We start from the raw sequence: 22,006 nt of genomic DNA on the forward strand, positions 1-22,006 counted from the left end.
ATTACATTTTTATTTATTGGATTGGCCAAAAAATAATTGCATTTTTAAAAATTATTAACGTATTCAAGTTATTTTAAATGGTTTTTCCAACGTTCGATTTTATCATTTTAAGATTGTCAGCAATCTTTTGTGTAATTGAATTTGATCAATTTATTTTATAGTCTCAACTTCTATTGGACTTTCTGAGCGTAGTGCATCTTTAACATCAAAATCGCCAAACCGAAATTTAGCAGACCAGTTCTGACAATGCCGTAATTTTAGGATATCTTCACAGTACACATCACATAACTTTTTTTTTATGAGCTTGCACAGCATTCCTTCTTTTTTAGAAGTAATACAGCAAAATATAAAAATGTTTTTTTCGATTTTCTATTTTGAAATCGACACAGAACAAACAATTGTTAATGAAATCGTTCTCATTTTCTTTTTCTACAACTTTGAACTGTCAATTGTGAAGTTACATAATAAACAAGGAATGGAAGTTACTTGTAACGAAGTTTTTCAGTTACAAGTTACTTTTTTGATAACTTTATTGGTAACTACATTACTTTTTTTGGTAACCTAATGTAATTACATTTTTTTGTAATAACGAATTTTACAGTTACTTTTATCATTACTTTGCATACGATTGAATATGGTTTGACTGGACACAAGCCATAGCGCTCGAGACTAGAAAGTCCCTAGGCACTATCCGCTGTGATTGGTCATTGATTTTAAAAAATAACGGAAAAGTAATGAAAAGTTACTTTCTCAAGTAACGGTAACTATAATGAATTACTTTTAAAAATCGGTAATTAGTAATGGTAATTTGTTATTTTTTTATTCGATAGTAATTTTCCAATTCCTGATAATTTGCGTCCTTAAAATGAAATTAGTTATTTTTTAAAACATAGTTCATGCAATGTAACTTTATACATAAAAATAATCTTGAATATTATTTACTTATATTAAAAAATTGAGCTTTTTTATTTTATAATACATTTCCATACATTTTTATTAGATCACAGATTAAAAAAATATTGCCTTGCTTATTAAGGATGATGGAAAAGTTGGACGATTGAAAATTATGTAAAATTTGAATGTCATGGATAAACGAATAAACATACATAAATTTTCTTTTTAGCATGTTTTGTTGAATGTTTTCTTAACGAATAAAATCATTCACGAAAATCCACAAAGAATAATTGAGGGCAATATTGGTATTCATATTTAAAGGCGACTATGCGATTTGCGCACTGCTACATTCTTGCCATGATTTCGCGTAAACGAATTGGAATTTTTCAATTTTCTTGATACCATTTTATTGGTAAAATTCTAATCTATAAATTGAACCTAAAATCTGAAAATTATAAAAATGACGGTTAAAAATTAAGAAATGTCGAAAAATTTATGTTATTTATTATTGAAACGGATTTAAAAAATAAATTTTTATCTGCAAAAGTAAGTTTAGTTTATGGAAAATTTTGTTATTTTTACTTTAAAAAAAAAATGTTGAAGTCGATATCTGCAGCTGTTTTTGAGTTATCATGGCACGGAGTAGTACACAAATCGTGTAATCGCTTTTAAATTCAATATGGTCCTCAGTTATTCATATTTTGTAAACTTTCGTGGCTGATTTTATTCGTTAAAGTATTCAGAATATATATGTATATATGTATATGTCAGCTCCAACTCTAAACCCTTTCCCCCTTAAAATAATTTATGATCCAGGTAGTAAATCAAATTTGTCATCAAATTTGTCATTATTTTTAAATATGATTTAAATCTGTATTTTTTTTATAATTTTGTTATCATTTTGAAAATATATATAAAACATTCTTAATCTATTAAAAAACTCATCGAATATTAACGATCCCTGTTTCCATTAAATGAGTACTACAAAAACATATGACAAAAATTTAAAAATAATATTTTAATATTACAAATTGAAAATTCATGTTATTCTCTTGCATATTATTGTTACAATTAATTAATAAAACTGGAATAATTAATGCGTGTTTCTTTTTACAGGATTCTTCTGACGTCCCAGATTTAATACGGTTAGATTCAATAAACAGCAATGACGATTTTGATCCGCTTCTATCTAAATCTTCCGAATTTTCGAGCACAAAACAGATGAGTCAATCATTACATTTACCTGAAATGGGCGAAGGTCTTAGTAACCCCTTGTATCCTTATTTTCAACAACCATCGCACAAAACTGACAAGCCAAAGACTTCCGATAATGTGGGTGATACGGATTTATTACAAGCGTACGGTATAGATTTTAATAAATTTAGCTTATCTAATAGTGATAATTCATTCACAATAAACACTGCTGCTTGTAATCAAAGTGACAACAGTATTAATGATGCAATGGACACATTCAGTTTAACATTGGATGTACCTATCATTAAATCACAAAATAATTGGACAAAGTTTGAGTAAATTATGTGTGAGCGCGTGCGTATGTATGTATGTATGTATTGTACATACAGAGTAATAATTAAGTACTCTAAAAGATTTTAAGGCATAGTTCCTCACAATCATTATATTAAATCTTCCATATGACTATATATCTGAGACGGCTTAATTTCAAGAATACAAAATGCCAAAGTTGAAGAAAAAATTTCGTTTTTTCCAAAAATTTTGAAAGCCACCTCCATCTATTTTGATGAATAAACATATATATGTTTGGACATATTTTCGGACATCATTTCGGATATATCGTCATATTTTTGTCTTAATTTAATCGCCTCTTGAAACCTTTAAAATATTACTTATAATATATACTAACTATGTATATATACATGCATATTATAATTGTAAATACAGTATTAGTATCTTTTATACATTACGCATTTAGATATCTTTATATTAAGAAAATGCTGAAGGAAATGGCCGAACTTGATTGATGTCGATAATATTTCCTAAGCTCACAGCGCTTACAAAGCATTAATAAAACATTTAAAAAAGTATTAAAATAATATATTGCAACTTTTTGCATCCAGTATCTATTACTAAATATAATTAGTATTCTGTTTTATTCTTCGCATCGATTTTGTTCATTGAAAATTTAAAAATTTCATTTGTAAACTATTTCATTTGTATACTAATATTTGTATACAAATGAAATTTTTAAATTCTCCTTTCTTTTTATAAGACCCCTAGCTCATTTGTACAAATATAGTATTATTTTTTTATCTCTAGTGATCTAAGTTTATTTAAAACATACAAGCATACAAGATCTAAATCTCTTCTTATACGCAACACATGTTATCAGGAGTCAACTACAGAAACTATAATTTGCTGATAAAATTATAATTTTTTTAATTTCTTGTTTTTTATATATGAAATTGTTGTCTGCGCACTATGTTTGTCTTTAATTGTGTAAAAAAATTTTTAATTTTAAATCTATAAATGCAATTAAGAGATTGGAGGATTAAAAATTAATTACATTTTATTAGTAAAACAGGATTACTCCAGCATCCCCTTGCCTTAAACATTGTATTAATACTGATATAAGGATTATCTTAGGTGTTACTCAATAATTCATAAACATGTGTTAACTCTTAACCTTCTCTACAATCGCAAATGTTGACAACAGAATATACCGATTTGCTGCAAATAGGAAACATACTTTTATTGCCAGTAGCTGTTAACAAACTTCCACAAAATATGCTCTCAGATATGCCTAGTTCAGACTGGACGCAGCAACGTAAAGCAGCGGAGTAACAACCAACCAAAGCGATATTTTTACGCCACTGTAAATATCGCTTTGCTGATTGGTTGCTGCTCCGCTGCTTGACGCTTACTACATCCAGTCTGAAGTAGGCAAAATAACCAAATCCTATCAAAAACAAATCTTCTAAAATCTTGCTGCAAATTTTGAAGAAAAAAGGAACCAAATTGATGCAAATTTTGTTGTATCAAAAGCTGTCAAAAAATTTATGACAAGTAAAGAACAAAATCTACTGATAATATGAGATCAAATTGTCGACAAATGCTAAGCAAGGTTTGCAAGTAATTTAACAGCAAGTTGATAAACAAAAGCTGAGCAAACTTTGCTGACCTAACTTTATGGCAAATTGTCAACAAAAATTGAGCAAGATTTGTCATTATCATATGCGATCCCATCACGAGATGAACTCGCTTATCAAAAAGAAAACATCTACTATGTGAGATTTTCTAAACGTCTTAATAAGTAATTGTCGCTATCGTTAATAGCCAATGATAGGACAATCTGAGGCGCGATTCTATAACTTTTAATGATATTTGTGCGTTTAATGATATTTGTCGCTAACTAGTGACGTTTGTCGCTAACGCGACTGACAGGGATGGATCAAGGCTTCTTCACACCGACACTGATCATTACAAGTCACGTTTATCGATATTTATCAGCTTTAACGATATTTATCGATAATGTACAGACAAATTAAAATGTAAAGAAAAATTTATTTCAGCCTAAAGATTATGCGTTTCGCGGATTTCTTCCGTGTCCAGATCCATTCTTGGAATGCCAACGTTTCGTGAACCTTGCAGTTCACTTCATCAGGGCGAGGAGCAACCTGATATTGAGCTGTTTCTCCGGATCATTCTCCTTTTATATATTACGCTATTTGTTGGGGTGATGGAAGGAAAGAAGAGAATTGTGGGTGGGAGGGGGGGGGAGGGGAATCGGTCAATTCTCATTAACCGGGAGAATAGTTTTCCATATTTTATTTATGTTGTAGCCATTATCTCTATTTAGATTTTTAGAGTGTTTTTGTATCTCTATGGCTTCTCTATACTTTCTTGGAAAGTATGATATAATGTTGATTGTTGTGGTCATTTTGTCAAACATTATTTGATGTCTTATTTCGATGATGTCTTATTTTGTGTTCTGATAGTGCTGATTTATGTGTTTTAATCTGACATCACGTTAGTGTTCTTTTATCCGTAGGTTGACCATTCTCCCAGTTTCTGCATATACTTGCCCGCAGGAAGGTATTTTGTACACTCTTGCGGAGCTGAAGGGAAGTCTTTGATTTTTAGGATTTCTTAAGATTTGTCCTATCTTTTTGGGTGGTTTAAAGATAGTTCGGATATTATGTTTGTTAAATATCCTGTCAATCCAATCTGTTGTTCCTTTGACATATGGGAGAATAGATAGGATCCTCTCGTCTGATTGTGTGTCCGTTGTCTTTGCCTGTTTATTGATTGTTTTGATTATGTCTTTTTGTCCGTTTTTCTGTAAGACTGTTTTTAAGTGATTGAATTCTGTCTGTAGATGTTTTTTGTCAGAGATGGTGAAAGCTCTACAACAAGTGAATTGATTGCAGACTGACTTTTGTGTTGAATGATGGTGTGACTCGGCATGTAGATATCTATCTGTATGTGTGTATTGGTCTTCTATACTTGATGGCCTAAGGTACCATCAGCTTTTTTAGAGAGAACATCTAGGAAGGGGAGTTTTCCGTTTTTTTCTGTCTAGTGAAAAAATGTCTAGTGAAGTGGATATTTGGATGTTGATTTATTTCAGCCAGTAGCATTACTTTAAAAGAAATATAAGTAGTTTTAAGATGTTTAGTATACCATCCATATATTTGGGTCGTCCGGAAAGTTCGTGTCGATGTTGAAGGAAAATTGAAACGCAGAAAATTTTAATTTAATTAATGTATAATACTAAATACTAAAATTTAAATTTTAGTCGGCACGAATTTTCCGAACGACCCAATACAAATATATATATATATATATATATATATGCAACTTTCTACGGTTCTTTCTGCAGTTTGCTTCATTTTACAGGTGTATTATATTGTAATTTTTTTAGGTATTAACATTAAAAGTTAAAATATTCGATTGTATTTATTGACTTACTTATTTGTTTATATATAATAAATTCGCACATGATTTCTAGCGTGATTTGCATAGCTCTCTAACTCTAATATAGTATTATTCAACATTATTTAATTTGTATTATTTAATTTGTATTTTTATATTATATAATATAAATATAATATTTATATAACTACTTATATAACTACTTATAATATTTATATAAATATAAAATTTATATATTTATATAAATATAATATAAGAAATATATCAAACAACCTTACGTAAGTTACATTGTAAAACATCATCTCTGAAAATTTTACTATATAAAATGCGTGTCGTAATATATAGTAATATATTCCGAATAAAATTTTTTAAAGAACACCTTGGAATGTAACCCTAAACAATATTAATTCTTCAAGTACAAATCACATATCAAGCACAAAACGCTTAAAAAATACATTTTGTCTCTGTGGCTTGTTACCGCGTATTTAAGACGGCGATTTCGCCTAGGGAAACTCGAATCCCTGGATCGCCCTTCGGACAATACCTGGGGACAACATGCTGTCGAGTCACTACGTAAACCCGTGGCCGGATTATATTCGCGACGACGTCTAAGGGAAATCCTGAGTCACGATCACGCATGCAAAACGTTCTGGGACTAGCTTCATTCCGAATTCGTATACGATCCGCATACGATCTTGCTCGGTTCGTGATCGAAAGAGTATCTCCACGCCATCACGACCCCCCACGGGTCCTCGATCATTCTTCTGATTGGTGTTTCCGAAAACATGGAGACCACGGTTAGCGGCGGCGGCGTTTCAGACAATCACAAGCGAATTAACGATCATATGCGCCGATCATCACTCTAATTTGGGACAACGTTTTCTTCTTCTTGAAATACCGATTCTCACGACATCCACATGTATGCGTGCGTGTGAACGATTGATTTGGTTTGACTACGATTTCGTATTGACGTGCATGTTTATTTAGAGCTCTATGCAACAGCTGCTATCAACAAATATGAAACAATATTCATCGTTAATTCACGATAATAGTCGTTAACTCTAACGTGATCCTCCCTGGTTAGTCGATGACGAAAATGTCGTATCGACACATTTGGGCTGTTTTGGCACTCACAATGTTTCAAGCGTCATTTCATTCTTGATGTTTATTAAATATTAAACAAGGACAATTGATGCTCACAAGCGTCTGTGAGCGTCAAAGCGAACACAGCCTTGGACTTACTAACGACAACTAAAATAGTAAAAATCGCTATAACCTATTAAGTACATTGAAGGCACATATTAGGTGTACAACTTTGCTTCCACCGTTTTCCTATAGATGGCTTTAGCGGTAAGTGGTGGTCGAAATAAATAGATCATAGACGTCATACAATAAACTTGGGCATCTATCAACATAACCCATAGAAACATTAGTCGATTTGTGTCTGCATCATAAAGTTATTCTCGATTGAAAATGTCAGTTATGAGTCAAATTCTCGTCATTTGCGGGAGGTTTTAATTTTTTGCTTCAATATGAAGAAATCTGCGGCTGAGGCTCATCGAACGCTCTCAAATACTTGGTGAGACCGCTATTAGTGAAAGAACGTGTCGTGAGTGGTTTCAACGCTTCAAGAACGGTGATTTTGACGTCCAAGGTCATGCTCTGTATTTGGTGGGACCAGCTCGGCGTAGTGTATTATGAACTGTTAAAACCGACTGAAACAATCACAGGCGATCGGTATCAAACGCAATTGATGCGTTTGAGCCGAGCATTGAAAGATAAATGGCCGCAATACAACGAGAGACACGATAAAGTGATTTTGCAGCATGATAATGCTGCTCGACTCCATGTTGCGAAAGTGTTCAAGACATACTTGGAAACGTTGAAATGGGAAGTCCTACCCCACCCGCCGTATTCTCCAGATATTGCTCTCTCTGACTATCACTTGTTTCGATCAATGGCACACAGCCTGGCTGACCAGCACTTCCGGTCTTATGAAGAAGTAAAAAATTGGATCGATTCGTGGATAGCCTCAAAAGATGACCAGTTTTTTCGACGCGGGATTCGTACGCTACCCGAAAGATGGGAGAAAGTAGTGGCCAGCGATGGACAATACTTTGAATCATAACTGTATAATCAGTTTTTTACAATAAAGCCTCGAATTTCGGAAAAAAAACGGCGGAAGCAAAATTGTACACCTAATATATAAAGCAAATATTTTTTAAATATTTAATTAATCTCATTAAAGTATTTTATATAATATGTTTATATAATATAATATAGATAATATCGTACATCATATATTATGTAATTTTCCTTATTTGTAATTTATATTTGAAAAAGAACCATTAATATTATTTAACACTATATTCCAAAATGTCTTTTAAAAAATTTTACTCGAAATATATATACATTATCACACATAATGTATTTTATATCAAGTAAAATTTTCCTTTGATTTGATATTTTGCAATACCTTAGGTTATTAATATATTATTTCTTATATATTTGTATAAAAATACAAATTAAATAATGAATAATTAAATAATGTTAAATAACACAATATTAAAGAGAGTTATGCAAGTAGAAATCATGTGCGAATTTATTATATATAAAAAAATAAATAACTCATTAAATACAAATGTTTTAACCTTTAATATTAATATCTGAAAAAATTACAATATAATAAACCCACAAAATGAAGCAAACCGCAGAAAAAAACCATGGAAAGAACATATACATGAATGTATACTAAACGTCTTAAAACTGCCTACATTTCTTTGAGAGCTGTAATGCTATTGACTGAAATAATTTTTTTTTTTATTTTGATCTGTCTGTACATTATCGATAAATATCATTAAAGCTGTATCGATGAATGTTGCTTGCAATGATTAGTATCGGTGTGTGTAATTTCTAGAATAGCCTTGATTCATGTCGGTTGCACGACAAACGTCGCTAGTTAGCGACACCAATAAATATCGTTTTGAAGTTACAGAATCATGCCAAGAGTATATAAGATGTACGTAAATCAAGTTGAAGAATCCTCTGGAAATTCCCAAATTCTTTCGAATGAGATCTCTGAATTTTTGACTATTTTATAACTTTGTGTATATTTTAGAATGTGATTGTCAATTAATAATTTATTAATATCATTCTAAAATACACACGACAATATTTCAGCAATAAAATTGAATTGCTTGTATATGTCATTCTGTTAGCATATCTAGCTACAGATCTGGGCTGTAGTTGGTGCCATTCTGTTAACATATTTAACTACAGATCTGATCTATATTTGATATAAATCTGTCATATTGCTATGATCAAATCTATTTTAATATTGGTTTCAATTTAATTTCAGAATATGTTCTTCAGATATGATTTACATTATATCCTATTATGGACATAGTAGCTCTGGTTTAATTATGTTGGAATTTAATATCAATTTGGCAATGATTTGGGAACAACTATTTGCTGGGAAATTATCACAATATGCACACAGTCATTTATCAGAATGTTTTTCGCGCCATAAGTAAGATTTTCTTTATTTGTATTAAAAATTAATGACATCTGACATGAACGAATATTTCGCCCAGTATGATATTTCAATTTCTATTATAATTGATAATTATTTAATTGACTTTTTTTTGTTATTTCATTATTTTTTTATGGATTGTGCAGTTTGAGATACATTATATTATTATAAAATTGTTATTTGACAACAGTAAAAAAGACTAGAAAATGATAAATTTGGACAAACAAAAAATTAACATACTTCATAACTTTAATATGTAGATTAATTGTTAATAATTAATGTTAAAAATTCGTATAAAACCCACTATTATACTTACAAAAATAATAGTATTGCGTATAATATTATATTCTCTAATAAAATTCTAGGATATTATTATAATTTCTAAATTACTTTCTCTTTTATTTATATCTAAATTTTCATAATACTCAATTACATAAATATAGTCTTATAAATATTTATATGCATTAAGTATTCAAATATTTGCGATGTCAAAATAGATAGATGTTCCAATGATCCGATGTACACGAACACTTATACAAAATCTATTATTATTAATCTCTCAAATTTTTTTTATTACAATATTATAATTTAATTATAATTAAAAATTACAATCAAGGTTCCTGACTAGTCGCGGCGGCCATGTTGGAATCGTGACATCAGAATGATACGTTAATTTATATTGCATGCCATTTTTAAATAAAAACAATTTAGATAAAACGAAATGATCACTTTAAAACACTTGTAAAAATCGATGAAAACTGCCCTTTCTGTCCCTTGATTGTCAATAAATGGTCGTAAAAGGCACGTAAAATGAGCCTATATTCGGACAGAAACATACGATCCGATAGTTGAAACGAATAAAAATATACACTTTTACATATAAAATTCCAAGATAATTTTAGTTTTCGATAATTACGGCTTCGATAAGTACGAGACAAGTCATATTTTCACAATTAAGCAAATAATAACGAAATGGCACGCAACATAAATTTCATTGTCAAAACGTCATTTTTCCACGCCTATTTCGGCTATTTATCGTAGTGTGATTCTCTAACACACAAACAAACACGAGCTCATGTCCGTATGCTCGCCTGCGGCAAGCTGAGAGTGAACGAGACAGCGAGCTCCTTTTTACATTAGTCACTTATTTCAAGCGACCGAAAATGTTTTTTCGGCATCTCAGTCGCTCGGCGACTCTAGGCATCAATAAAGGACGGGGGGCATTCTAAATAACATATAAGTTTTAATAAATTGTAGTAATAGTGTACCCCTCTCATTAATTCAGAATACTATAATCAACGCAACGTTAAAACGCAACAGTTTACGAGATATTTAATTGTTTATGATTTTTCATGCGCGTTATATAATACATTCCTCCTTCATAAACTCGAGTTTATGAGCAAGAATAGTTCACTAGAAGCAGAATTTTACCGGAAAAAAATTATAAACCAGCACTTCTTTTTACAAAAGTCTCGAAAGTCTTGAAATCAGAAAAGAAATGCGTATGTTTGAAACTTGTGAAGAAAATATGCAAACAAAAAATCGAATAGTTGCAAAAGCACATTTTTCGCTTATAAAACGAAAGATATTGATCGTATGAAAAAAAAATCGGTATAAAAAATATAAATATTTAAAATAACTACAAAATGAGTCATTAAAATCCATTTATTAGTTCAGTAGAAAAAAATAAAAAACACCGAAAAAGGCTTTTTTTTCACTCGTTCTCTGTTCATTGAAATTTAAACGCAAAGCTTTGAAATTATCGTAAAATAGCCCTTGTAATGACGAACTAATCTAGCCCTGAACAAGCCTTCATTTTTGCAAAAAGCTATTTGTTCATTAAAAACCTATCTGCAGAAAACTTAATTTTTTCTTCAAGAATTGCACTATCACGTACACTTAATAACAAAATGATTTTTTGCAGTTAAACTATTATAAAATGAAACTTTAAAAAGTGGGTATCTTTTTCCGTATAAAAAGATGAAAATAATTCTGTTAATTTGCATCATATTAATTAATTGTGTGAAGCACATCTGTTCGACATCTTTATATTCTACGAATATAAAAAAAAGATTATTCGATTATTAGGAGCCGAGATAACAATTTTTTTTTTTTAAATCATTGTGTGATTCTAATTTTTAAGATTTTCGATTAAGAGTTTCATCTGGCACCAATTTGTCAAAGAAGAATTGAATTTACTGTTAAAAAATTCTCGAATTACTGCCGGAAAAGTTTGTTTAAAATGAAAAGTTGAAAAACGCGAGCGTGGCAGCACGTCAGGCGGAAAGAGGGAAGCTGGCGCACAGTCAAGTGGAGAAGATCGGGCCGCTCAGTGATTCGCGTATTTGATTTCGTGAATTAAAATTTGCTAAATGTACATTTTCTCAATAATAAATTGACGTGGAAATCTGATTTTTTTAAATCTGGAGTAGCTCGACGAGATATAAACAAATAGTTTAATCAAATGTTTCGCAAAGTAATTGTAACCATGAAATTTTTAGTTTTTTGTTTCTTGAATTTTTATTTTTATTTTTTCAGTTTATTACTAAAAACATCACGTTTGAATATGAAGTATCTGATTAATATGTCTGATTAACAAATTTAAGTCACATTAGCTATGTTTCTTTATTTAATATGCTGTAAAAAAGTGCTCAATTTGACAATTAAACGGAATTATCAGAACAAAATTGTTTTTGTGAATTTAAGTGCAGATGCAAATATGACATATGACAAACAAATAATTAATAAATAATTTGTCAAATGTTAGCGTAACCGTTAAAGATATAACACTAACTTTCACAAATATAAAAGTAAATTAGTGTTACATGAAAAATATATTTTGCAATTATATTCAACAGTTACATTAACGTTTGACAAATTATTTATTATTTGTTTATGTAATATTTGTATTTGCACTTAAATTCACAAAAACAATTTTGTACTAATAATTCTGTACATTTAATTTTCTAATCAGATATGCACTCAATACTCAAATGTAATTTTTTATTAATAAACCGAAAAAATAAAAATTCAAGAAACAAATTTTTTTTTAATTTCATGGTTACGATTCGAGATTTTTTTAACAGCAAATTCAATTCTTCCTTGATAAATTGGGACCAGACGGAACTCTTAATCTTAAATTAGAGTCACAGATTTGTTAACAAAAAAAATTGTTATCTCGGTTCCTAATAATCGGAGGATAATCTTTTTTTTAAATTCGTAGAAAAATGTGAGATTTCGAATGCTTCACACATTATTTGATATAACGTATATTAACGAAATTATTTTTTTATACAAAGAAAGATACCCACTTTTTAAAATTGTTTTATAATAGTTTAACTGCAAAAAATCATTTTGTTATTAAATGTACGTGATAATGCAATTCTTGAAGAAAAAAAATCACTCCTATAAATTGCTATGCGACCGCTCAAAGATGAAGAAATTAAGTTTTTTATAGACAGGTTTTTAGTGAACAAATGGCTTTTTATAAAAACTAATGAACATTTCAGACTTGTCCAGGGCTGAATTTGTTTATTATGAGAGCTACATTTTACGAGAATTTCGAAACTTTGCGTTTAAATCTCAATGAACAAAAAACGAAAAAAAGGCCTTTTTTGGTGTTTTTTATTTTTTTTTCTACTGAATAAATATTTTCTACTGAATTAATAGATCCATTTTAAATGGATGTGCTCCACGTCTTATTTTGTAGATATTTTGAATACCTACATTTTTTATATTGAATTTTTTTTCATACAATCAATATCTTTCGTTTTATAAGCGAAAAATGTGCTTTTTGCAACTATTCAATTTTTTTTCGCATATTTTTTTCGCAAGTCTCGAATCCCAAACATACGCATTTCTTTTCTGGTAGCCTTTCGAAATTTTTGTGAAAAGAAATGCTGGTTTATAATTTTTTTCCGATAATATTCTACTTATTCGAAAAGCAATTCCTTTTTTTTTCCTTCCTTTTTTCCTCTTTCTACCAAAGAATCAACTAAATACTGAGAAGGCTCTATTTTCTCCTCCGCGCATGAAGTGCGCGCTCTCAAGGGGGGCATACAAGACGCTTGCTCTCGCTCGCGTACGCGCTTCTTTTTGTAACGATCCGAGCAAGTTCACTAAATGTAAAACCTTCAATATTAAAATTAATTTCTAGTTTTTATCCTCGTGTGACAATTTCACGGCCCTCATACTCTAGTGACAATATTCTGGCGACCGTATATCATTGCATTAACCGTTTTCAAAGAGAGACGACCATAAGAGGTTATATTGTCGATTACGAAGGATAAGCTGAAATCATCACAGAAAGTTATACGCAGCTCGTCGTTTACGAAGCCATATAACACTTTTCAAGCTGAGAAACAGAACCGAATCTAACAGGTTACAGACACAGTTTGCATTTATTCGAGAGCAATTGAACTTGGCGAATTAAGTCACAAGATGAAATGTTCAACGCTGATGAACAAGAGGAGACTCTTACGAAGGAACCGCAGATGAATATGCAATCAAATATCACCAGATAAAGATCGAGCTAACCTCATGAAAGTAAAGTCGACGCAAATATCGACTCGCCAATCGGCGATAGTAACTTCTCAGAAAAGTCTTCTCGCTAAAGCTTCCTAAGATTGAGTTAAGGAAATTTAGAAGCGAAATTAAAAACTGGCTCTCATTCTAGAGCATATTCACGAAGACGCGACATGTCGAGGGAAGACAAATTTCACTATCTTTTGCAATCTACAATCAAAGATTCGCTCACATACAAGGTAGTTAATAGTTTCCCCCCCCCCCCCCACCGCGAATAATTAGGAGAATAATTACGATAAAGTCTTAAATCTCGTTTTGATAAAAAAACTTGCTCATAAAATTTTATATGCGAGAACATTTAAAATTAGTTTTGAATAAGAGCAAAAATATCTCTGATTTCCATCTACAATACGTTAGAGACACATTTGCTAGCGCTCGAGTCATTAGGCATAACAACAGATATGTGCGCGCCCATGTTGTTCTCATTAGTCGAATCCTCGTTGCCAGAAGAAATTTTGCGGACCTGGCAACGGGCAATGGCTATAATGGATGTTTCGGCCACGAATATTATTGCTAAAGATTGTCTTATGCACTTAATGGCATTTTTAGGGAAAGAGATGGAGAGCGAGGAACGTATTCATATGGTCACATGCTTCGAAACAACTAACGATCTGGCGAAGAATAAGAAGAAAGCAAAAAGTGATCGAGAATATCGTCACAGCAGCCGGATTGTTAACAATGAAGGAAACAAACCTACCGAAATGTTTGTTCTGCGAAACGTCATGACAGTCAACATTGCGGAAAAACTAGGAATATGGAGCGAATCTCTCTAATCAAGAATAAGCGTGGTTGTTTTAAATGTCTACGAATAGTTATACAAACACAGTTATACAAAATAAATGTCGTAGTAAAGAAAAGTACCCTTGGTGTAGAAAAGAGATTATCTGCTGTTATGCAAGAATCTAGTCAACAGTGATGGAAAATCGGACAAAAACACAAAGAATCAAGTGAGTTAGTACTTTAACGAAGTAAGTATTGGTCTTGCTAACGTATTTTTGAATGCTAAAGTATTTTTACCGTTGCTAAAAATTAAATTACGAGATTTCACAGGAATGGTAAACGTACGAGCTGTTATTGACATTGATTCTCAACAAGTCTTATATTTTGAACCGAGCAATAAAAGAATTAGATTATAAGATCATATTGTAGAAGAACAAATGCACCATGCACATCTGTTGTTCGGAGGAGCCAGAATTATCAAGCACATCGGATTTATTTGGATTACCTCGATGTTCGTACAAGTGCGATTTTATCGCTTTTCAACAAGAAATTATATGTTACAGCACTCCCAAATCGAACTGTAAGCCGTAGAAGGACTTAGAAAGAATAATGCACTTAGAAAGAATAAAGTGCAACTGTCCGATAATGAGGAAGAATAATGACGAAATTATCACAGTATTATAATAATAGGAGCAGACGTTGCTGGCAGGTTGTTCACCGGGAAGATCCTTCAGACGACAATGTAACAGCTATTGAGACGAAACTTGGTTGGACTTTAATGGGCAAAAATTTAATTGACAATAGCAAGGAAGATACGACTTTAATGATTGTATCCATGATGAAAGAAAATACCGAAGTGTCAGACCTATAGAAATTAGATACTCTGAGAATTATAGATCCTATAGGAAACGAAACTAAGGAAACACGTCAAGTCAAAACCTTGTTTCGAGGCACAACTAAGAGTAACGATGAAGGATGCTATAAGGTTCTATTTCCTTGGAAAACGAATCATCCGGTGTAGGATAATAGAGAAGCTGAGAAGAGATTAAAATCAAATACGAAGAAACTACGTCAAGAGAATTTATATGAAAATTACGAAACATTCTTTAATGATTGGCTTTCTGAAAGCATTATGAGAGAGTACCAGAAAATGAGTTTGGAAATAAAGGCTATTGTCCGCTTTATGGGTATATTGTTAAAGAAGGAAATACGACTAGGATTAGAACCGTTTTCGATACTTCAGCAAAAAGACCATCATTAAATCAGTTTAGAAACGAGTCCCAATCTACTTGAGCTCATTCCAGCTATATTACATCGATGTCAACCGCATGTTTCGTATTCAGTGTCTTCATCAGTTGCACAAAAAAAGAATTTTTCAAAAAATATCGTCAAGACACATATTTCTTTTGTTTGCATTTTCTCCAGAATCGCAAATTATTGAGACGCAATGTCCTTTCCTTATGCATTACATACAATGGGTAGTAGCAATAGTGAATTATGGAGTAGGCGTAGAAATCGACCAATCATGGTTGAATGTGAGAAAAATAATCGACTATGATTGATCGATTTCTACGCCTACTCCTTAATCAATTATTTTTACTGCCCATTGTAGATCATGCATTAGTCATAAAGTAATCATAATTATGCAGATTTATGACTAAGGGAAGGGCGATACGTCTCAATTGCCTAGTTTACATCGTGCACTTGATTCATATAGTGATTTCACTAGTAACTTTCTAAATTATTTTAATTTCAGCGATATATTCAAAGAATGATGTATTAAATTAGTACAATATGCATCAAAATAATTAATTAAATACACATATCGTAAATATGTATTACACGTATCACCGAAATTAAGATCATTCAATAGAAAGTTATTAATTAGTACTCAAATACTAAATAGTATCAAGTGCACAATGTAAACTAGGCCGATAATTTGCATGAAAGATAGAGAACAGAATACTGAAAACTAGGCTTTAAAAAATGTGGTCAAAATCAGGTTTCTGAATTGATATTAGTGGTGCTTGATAGGCAACGAATCGCAAAATTCCTCTTTTACGCTTATGCACACACAACCGAATACATAACCTAAAAAAAAGACATTACATTTTTGACAATATGCTCTGACAATAATATGTCATTAAAACTACTGCATGAAGAATGCAGCATTCTTCATGTAATTGGTATGATCTACTATGTAAACTGCAAGAACGATGTCGAGTGGCTACCTTAGCAGCTGTGCTCAATGTAGTACCGAGCGTCTGGGCGCCGGCGATGGTAAACTAATGGCGAAGGAAGATTGGTGGGAAATCATTAAGTTCACAAAGAAATGTTACTCATTGTTTCTAACTCTCAAGCCATAAGGCGGTTTAATATAAACTCAAATGAATATTTGGAATGTACAGATCGAAAGAGAAACGTAATTGCGTGCGTTACAACAATTTGGATATTGCACAAAGTTAGTATACAAGAAACTAAAAAAATCTACAATATAAGCGTTTATCTGACGGCGCGAGCAATTATCTAATGACTTGAACAGTAATCGAACATAAAGTGATGATTAATCTTATCGAACATTAACTTAAAATCTATTGCTGAGGTTTACAAAAGGTACGCAGAACGCCATGACATCATATATATATAGAGAGAGAGAGAGAGAGAGAGAAGAAATCTAAGAAAAAGAATGATCGAACGCCGCAATTAACGTTTACAACGCCACAATCATGGAACGAAAGTGACATCTCGATTAGACTAATTCAGGCTGGTATTCATAGTAAGATCTTATATTTAAGACTATCTTAAATGGTTTCAAGACATCACGAACCAATCAGAGGGCTGCATTAGTGTTTTTAAGACATTACTTAAAACGGTCTTGACATAAGAATCGACTATGAATCGGCCTTATAAGAAGTTGATACTGAATCTTTTCTTGCATTAGGAAAGATTGATTATCAATTTCATGACGTGAAACAGATCGATATTCATAATCGATTCTTACATTTAAGAGTGTCTTAAGTCAATCTTAAAATGTCATAAGTCAATCCAAGGACTGTATTAAGACTGTCTTAAGACACATTTAAGATGACTTCAAAATAAAAACGGATTATAAAAATATAAAAATACCGCTCTATGTTTCGCGTTTTACGGTTAGTAGACTGCGCTTAGAGACGACACGGAGCAAAGATAGTGGCGTGGTTGGCCAAACTGAGCACACTATGTAATCCTTCTGCTAAAGTCCCTATAACAGAGTTTAGACAATGCTAAAGCGATTGCTAATTGATTCCACTATTAATAGTCAACTTCCTGGCGCACATTTGTATACGTTTGTACATCTTTTGCGACTGAGCAATTAGTGTAAACGACAATAGAGCAAAACAGAATAAGTATATGAACGAATAAATTTTTTTATTTTTAATTAAATTTTTTATTTTAAATTACTAATTAAATTTAAATTACACAATAGTAAGTATATGAAAAAATATAAATAATACTGATTGTATTCTTGAGACTTTCATCGGTCCTTTCTATGTAAAGATTATGGGTTTCTTCTGTGTCCAAATCCATTCTTAGAATGCCAATATTTCGTGAACCTTGCAGTTCACTTCATCAGGGCAAAGAGCAGCTTGATACTGAGCTGTTCCTTCGGATCCTCTTTTATATATTACTTGTAGAGTGGTGGAGGGAAAGAAGAGAATTGTGGGTAGGGAGTGGAGGGAGGGGTGGCGGAAATCGGTCAGTCCTCATTAATCGGGAGAATTTTCCATATTTTATTTATATTACAGCCATTATCTTTATTTAGATTGTTAAAGTGTTTTATCTCTATGGCTTCTCTATACTTTCTTGGAAAGTATATTGTAATGTTGGCTATTGTGATCGTTTTGTCAAACAGTATTTGATGTCCTGTTTCGATGTTGTGTTCTGTACTGATTTACATGTTTTAATCTGACATCACGTTGATGTTCTTTTATCCGTAGGTTGACCATTCTCCCAGTTTCTGCAATGTATACTTGCCCGCAGAAACAAGGTATTTTTGTACACTCCTGCGGAATTGAGGGAGGTCTTTGATCTTTAGGATTTCTTAAGATTTATTCTACATTTTTGAAGGTTTAAAGATAGTTCGGATATTGTATTTGTTTAATATCTTGTCAATCTAATCTATTCCTTTAACATATGGGATCCTCTCGTTTGATTATGTGTCAGAGACCGTTGTCTTGTTTGCATGTCTTTTTTGTCGTGTCCGTTTTTCTATAAGGTGATCTGTTTTTAAGTGATTGAGTTCTGTCTGTAGATGTTCTTTGTTAGAGATGGTGAAAGCTCTATGTACAAATGAATTGATTGCAGACTGTTTTTGTGCTGGGTGGTGGTGTGACGGCATGTAGGTATCTATCTGTGTGTGATTCTATACACTTTTCTATACTTGATGACCTAGATACCGTCAGCTTTCTTAGAGACAAGAACATTTAGGAAAAGGAGGTTTTCCGTTTTCCTCTACGTCCATAGTGAAGTGGATATTTGGATGTTGATTGTTGAGAAAAATAAGAAATTTACGGAGTTCGTCTCTGCCATGTCTCCATATCACGAATGTATTGTCTACACAACGGAATCAAATTTCTGGTTTTTTTTTAGTTTTGCTGAGGGCCTCTTTCTCAAAATGCTCAAAATGAAGATGTTGGCGATTACAGGAGAAATAGGAAAACCCATGAAGTTTATTCATAAAATTGATTGTTATAGGAGAAGTTGTTAAGCAATGCTCTATTAGCCGGATGAGGTCGAAGGGGATTTCATATGAAGCCTTTATATGTTCAATGTATCCTTTATTGGGACTTGTATGAAAAAGGATTCTATGTCGAAGCTTACAAGCAGGTCTGTGGGACGTAGTCGGATTTTTTGAATCTTTTGTATGAAGTCCGTTGAGTTAGTTATGTGTGATTCGGATTTCCTAGTGAGGAGTTGTAGTGTATGTGCTAGGAAGCGGAAGTTGTATGTCGGGGAATGTATGGCGCTAACAATCGGTCTGAGTGGGATGTTTGGTTTGTGTACTTTTGGTAGTCCGTATAGTTTTGGTGGGAGAGGATATGTAGGTTTTAATGTTGATTTGGTTTTATTGGGAATGTTGCTTTTTTCCACCAGGATCTTAGTGTTTTGCGCGATTATATTAGTTGGATCCTTGTCAAGCTTTTTGTATGCTCCGAAAGAAGATTCTTTATCTTTTTCTTATAGTCTGTGTTCATGACTACTGTCATCTGTATGACACAATCACTTAAAAACAGTTTTATAGAAAAACGGACAAAAAAGACATAATCAAAGCAATCAATAAACATGCAAAGAAGACAATGATCTCTGACACACAATACGAGAGGATCCTATCCATTCTCCCATATGTCAAAGGAACAACAGATCGGATTGGCAGAATATTAAACAAACACAATATCCGAATTATCTTTAAACCCAAAAAGATAAATCTTAAGAAATCCTAAAGATCAAAGATCTCCACTCAGCTCGCAGGAGTGAATAAAATACCTTGTTCCTGCGGACAAGTATACATTGGAGAAATTGGGAGAATGGTCAACCTATGAATAAAAGAACGCTAACGTGATGTCAGGTTAAAACACGTCACGCAATCACTATCAGAACACAACATCGAAACAGAACATCAAATACTGTTTGACGAAACAACCACAATAGGCATTACATCATACTTTCGAAGAAAGTATAGAGAAGCTATAGAGATACAAAAACATCCTAACAATCTAAATAGAGATAATAAAATATGGAAAACTATTCTCCCGGTTAACGAGGATTGACCGATTTCCCCCACGCCTCCCCCTACTCCCCACCCACAATTCTCTTCTTTCCCTCCATCACTTCAACAAGAAGCGAAATATATAAAAGGAGAACGACCCGAAGAAACAGCTCAGTATCAGGCTGCTGATGAAGTGAACTGCAAGGTTCACGAAACGTTGGCATTTCAAGAATGGATTTGGACAGGGAAGAAATCCGCGAAACGCATAATCTTTAATACTGATTGTGTTAATTATTATATTCTAATATGATTTGATTGTCATCGGTATAACCTAATATATTTTATACCTAATATATTTTATAGCTAATATATATCTATTATAGCTATTATATACTTAATATAAATATTTTATATTTTATATTTTATATTTTATAGTATTAATAAAGTTTTAATAAAGTATTAATATAAAGTTTGTTAATTGTTTATGCCTTTATATTAATTGCATGGGTAAGTTTAATATACTTTCGACTTTATTTCATAACAATTCTTTTAGGTCAAAATTCTTCGGTTGGCAAAATAGAGCTACTAGTAGCGGGATTCTCTAACCGTCTTATCGATCTTGACGCTGTCGTTAACTAGTGACAGTCAATGGCAGGATAATCTTGGAAGAAAGCGCGGTTCTCATTGACTGTCACTAGTTAATGATAGTGATAATTATTGATAAAATGTTTAGAGAATCTCACAACAGCAGTATAGATTAGTATACACATTATACAGATATATCATGGTATATAGATGATTGTAAGATATATTGACACGCTATCAAATATTTTTGCTCGCTTGTACAATTCTATTCTACTCTATCTTTCATCTTGAATCATTTAAATAGTTTGAATTCAACTTTATTGTTGCGTATAATAGCAAACAGTCATTTGAATTGCGCGGAAAAACGGCGATATATTTTCGATTTTGACTGTTAATGGCGGACGGGCATATGCAGTGTCCAGACTTTGTTATAGGGACTCTAATCTTGATGATACTTTTTGAAAAAATCTTTTTTACTACATAACATACTATAGAAATTATATAAGCGAATCATTTTAGATTGCGGTTTTTTTGTGCCTCCGAGATATTATTATAAAAATAGTCGGCGCTTATGGAATTTCGCGTATTTCCTGCTAAAACTTAAGTGATTAAGAATAAGAAATTGATAATATTAGGTATACAACTTTGCTTCCGCCGTTTTCCTATAAATGGATCCTTTAGCGGTAAGTGGTGGTCGAAATAAATAGATCATAGACGTCATACAATAAACTTGGGCATCTGTCAACATAACCCCATAGAAACATTAGTCGATTTGTGTCTGCATCATAAAGTTATTCTCGATTGAAAATGTCAGTTTACGAGCCAAATTCTCGTCATTTGCGTTTTAATTTTTTGCTTCAATATGAAGAAATCTGCGGCTGAGGTTCATCAAATGCTCTCAAATACTTATGGTAAGGCTGCTATTAGTGAAAGAACGTGTCGTGAGTGATTTCAAGAACGGTGAATTTGACATCGAAGACCGGCATAGCGATGGAAGAGAGAAGGTTTTCGAAGATGCAGAATTGGAGGCATTA

General features: G+C 32.1%; 1 protein-coding gene across 1 annotated transcript in view; it reads left to right on the top strand.

Moving 5' to 3' along the window:
* Positions 1-2,427, top strand: part of LOC105620131 (DENN domain-containing protein 1B) — a 75,714-nt gene extending 73,287 nt beyond the window's left edge. Inside the window, 1 exon segment of the mRNA XM_012201639.1 lies at positions 2,011-2,427. Within this exon segment, the coding sequence (XP_012057029.1) occupies positions 2,011-2,427 (417 nt within the window).
* Positions 2,428-22,006: the final 19,579 nt, after the last annotated feature.

This window comes from Atta cephalotes, assembly GCF_000143395.1.
Source record: "Atta cephalotes unplaced genomic scaffold scaffold00024, whole genome shotgun sequence".
NCBI classification, from domain to species: Eukaryota; Metazoa; Arthropoda; class Insecta; order Hymenoptera; family Formicidae; genus Atta; species Atta cephalotes.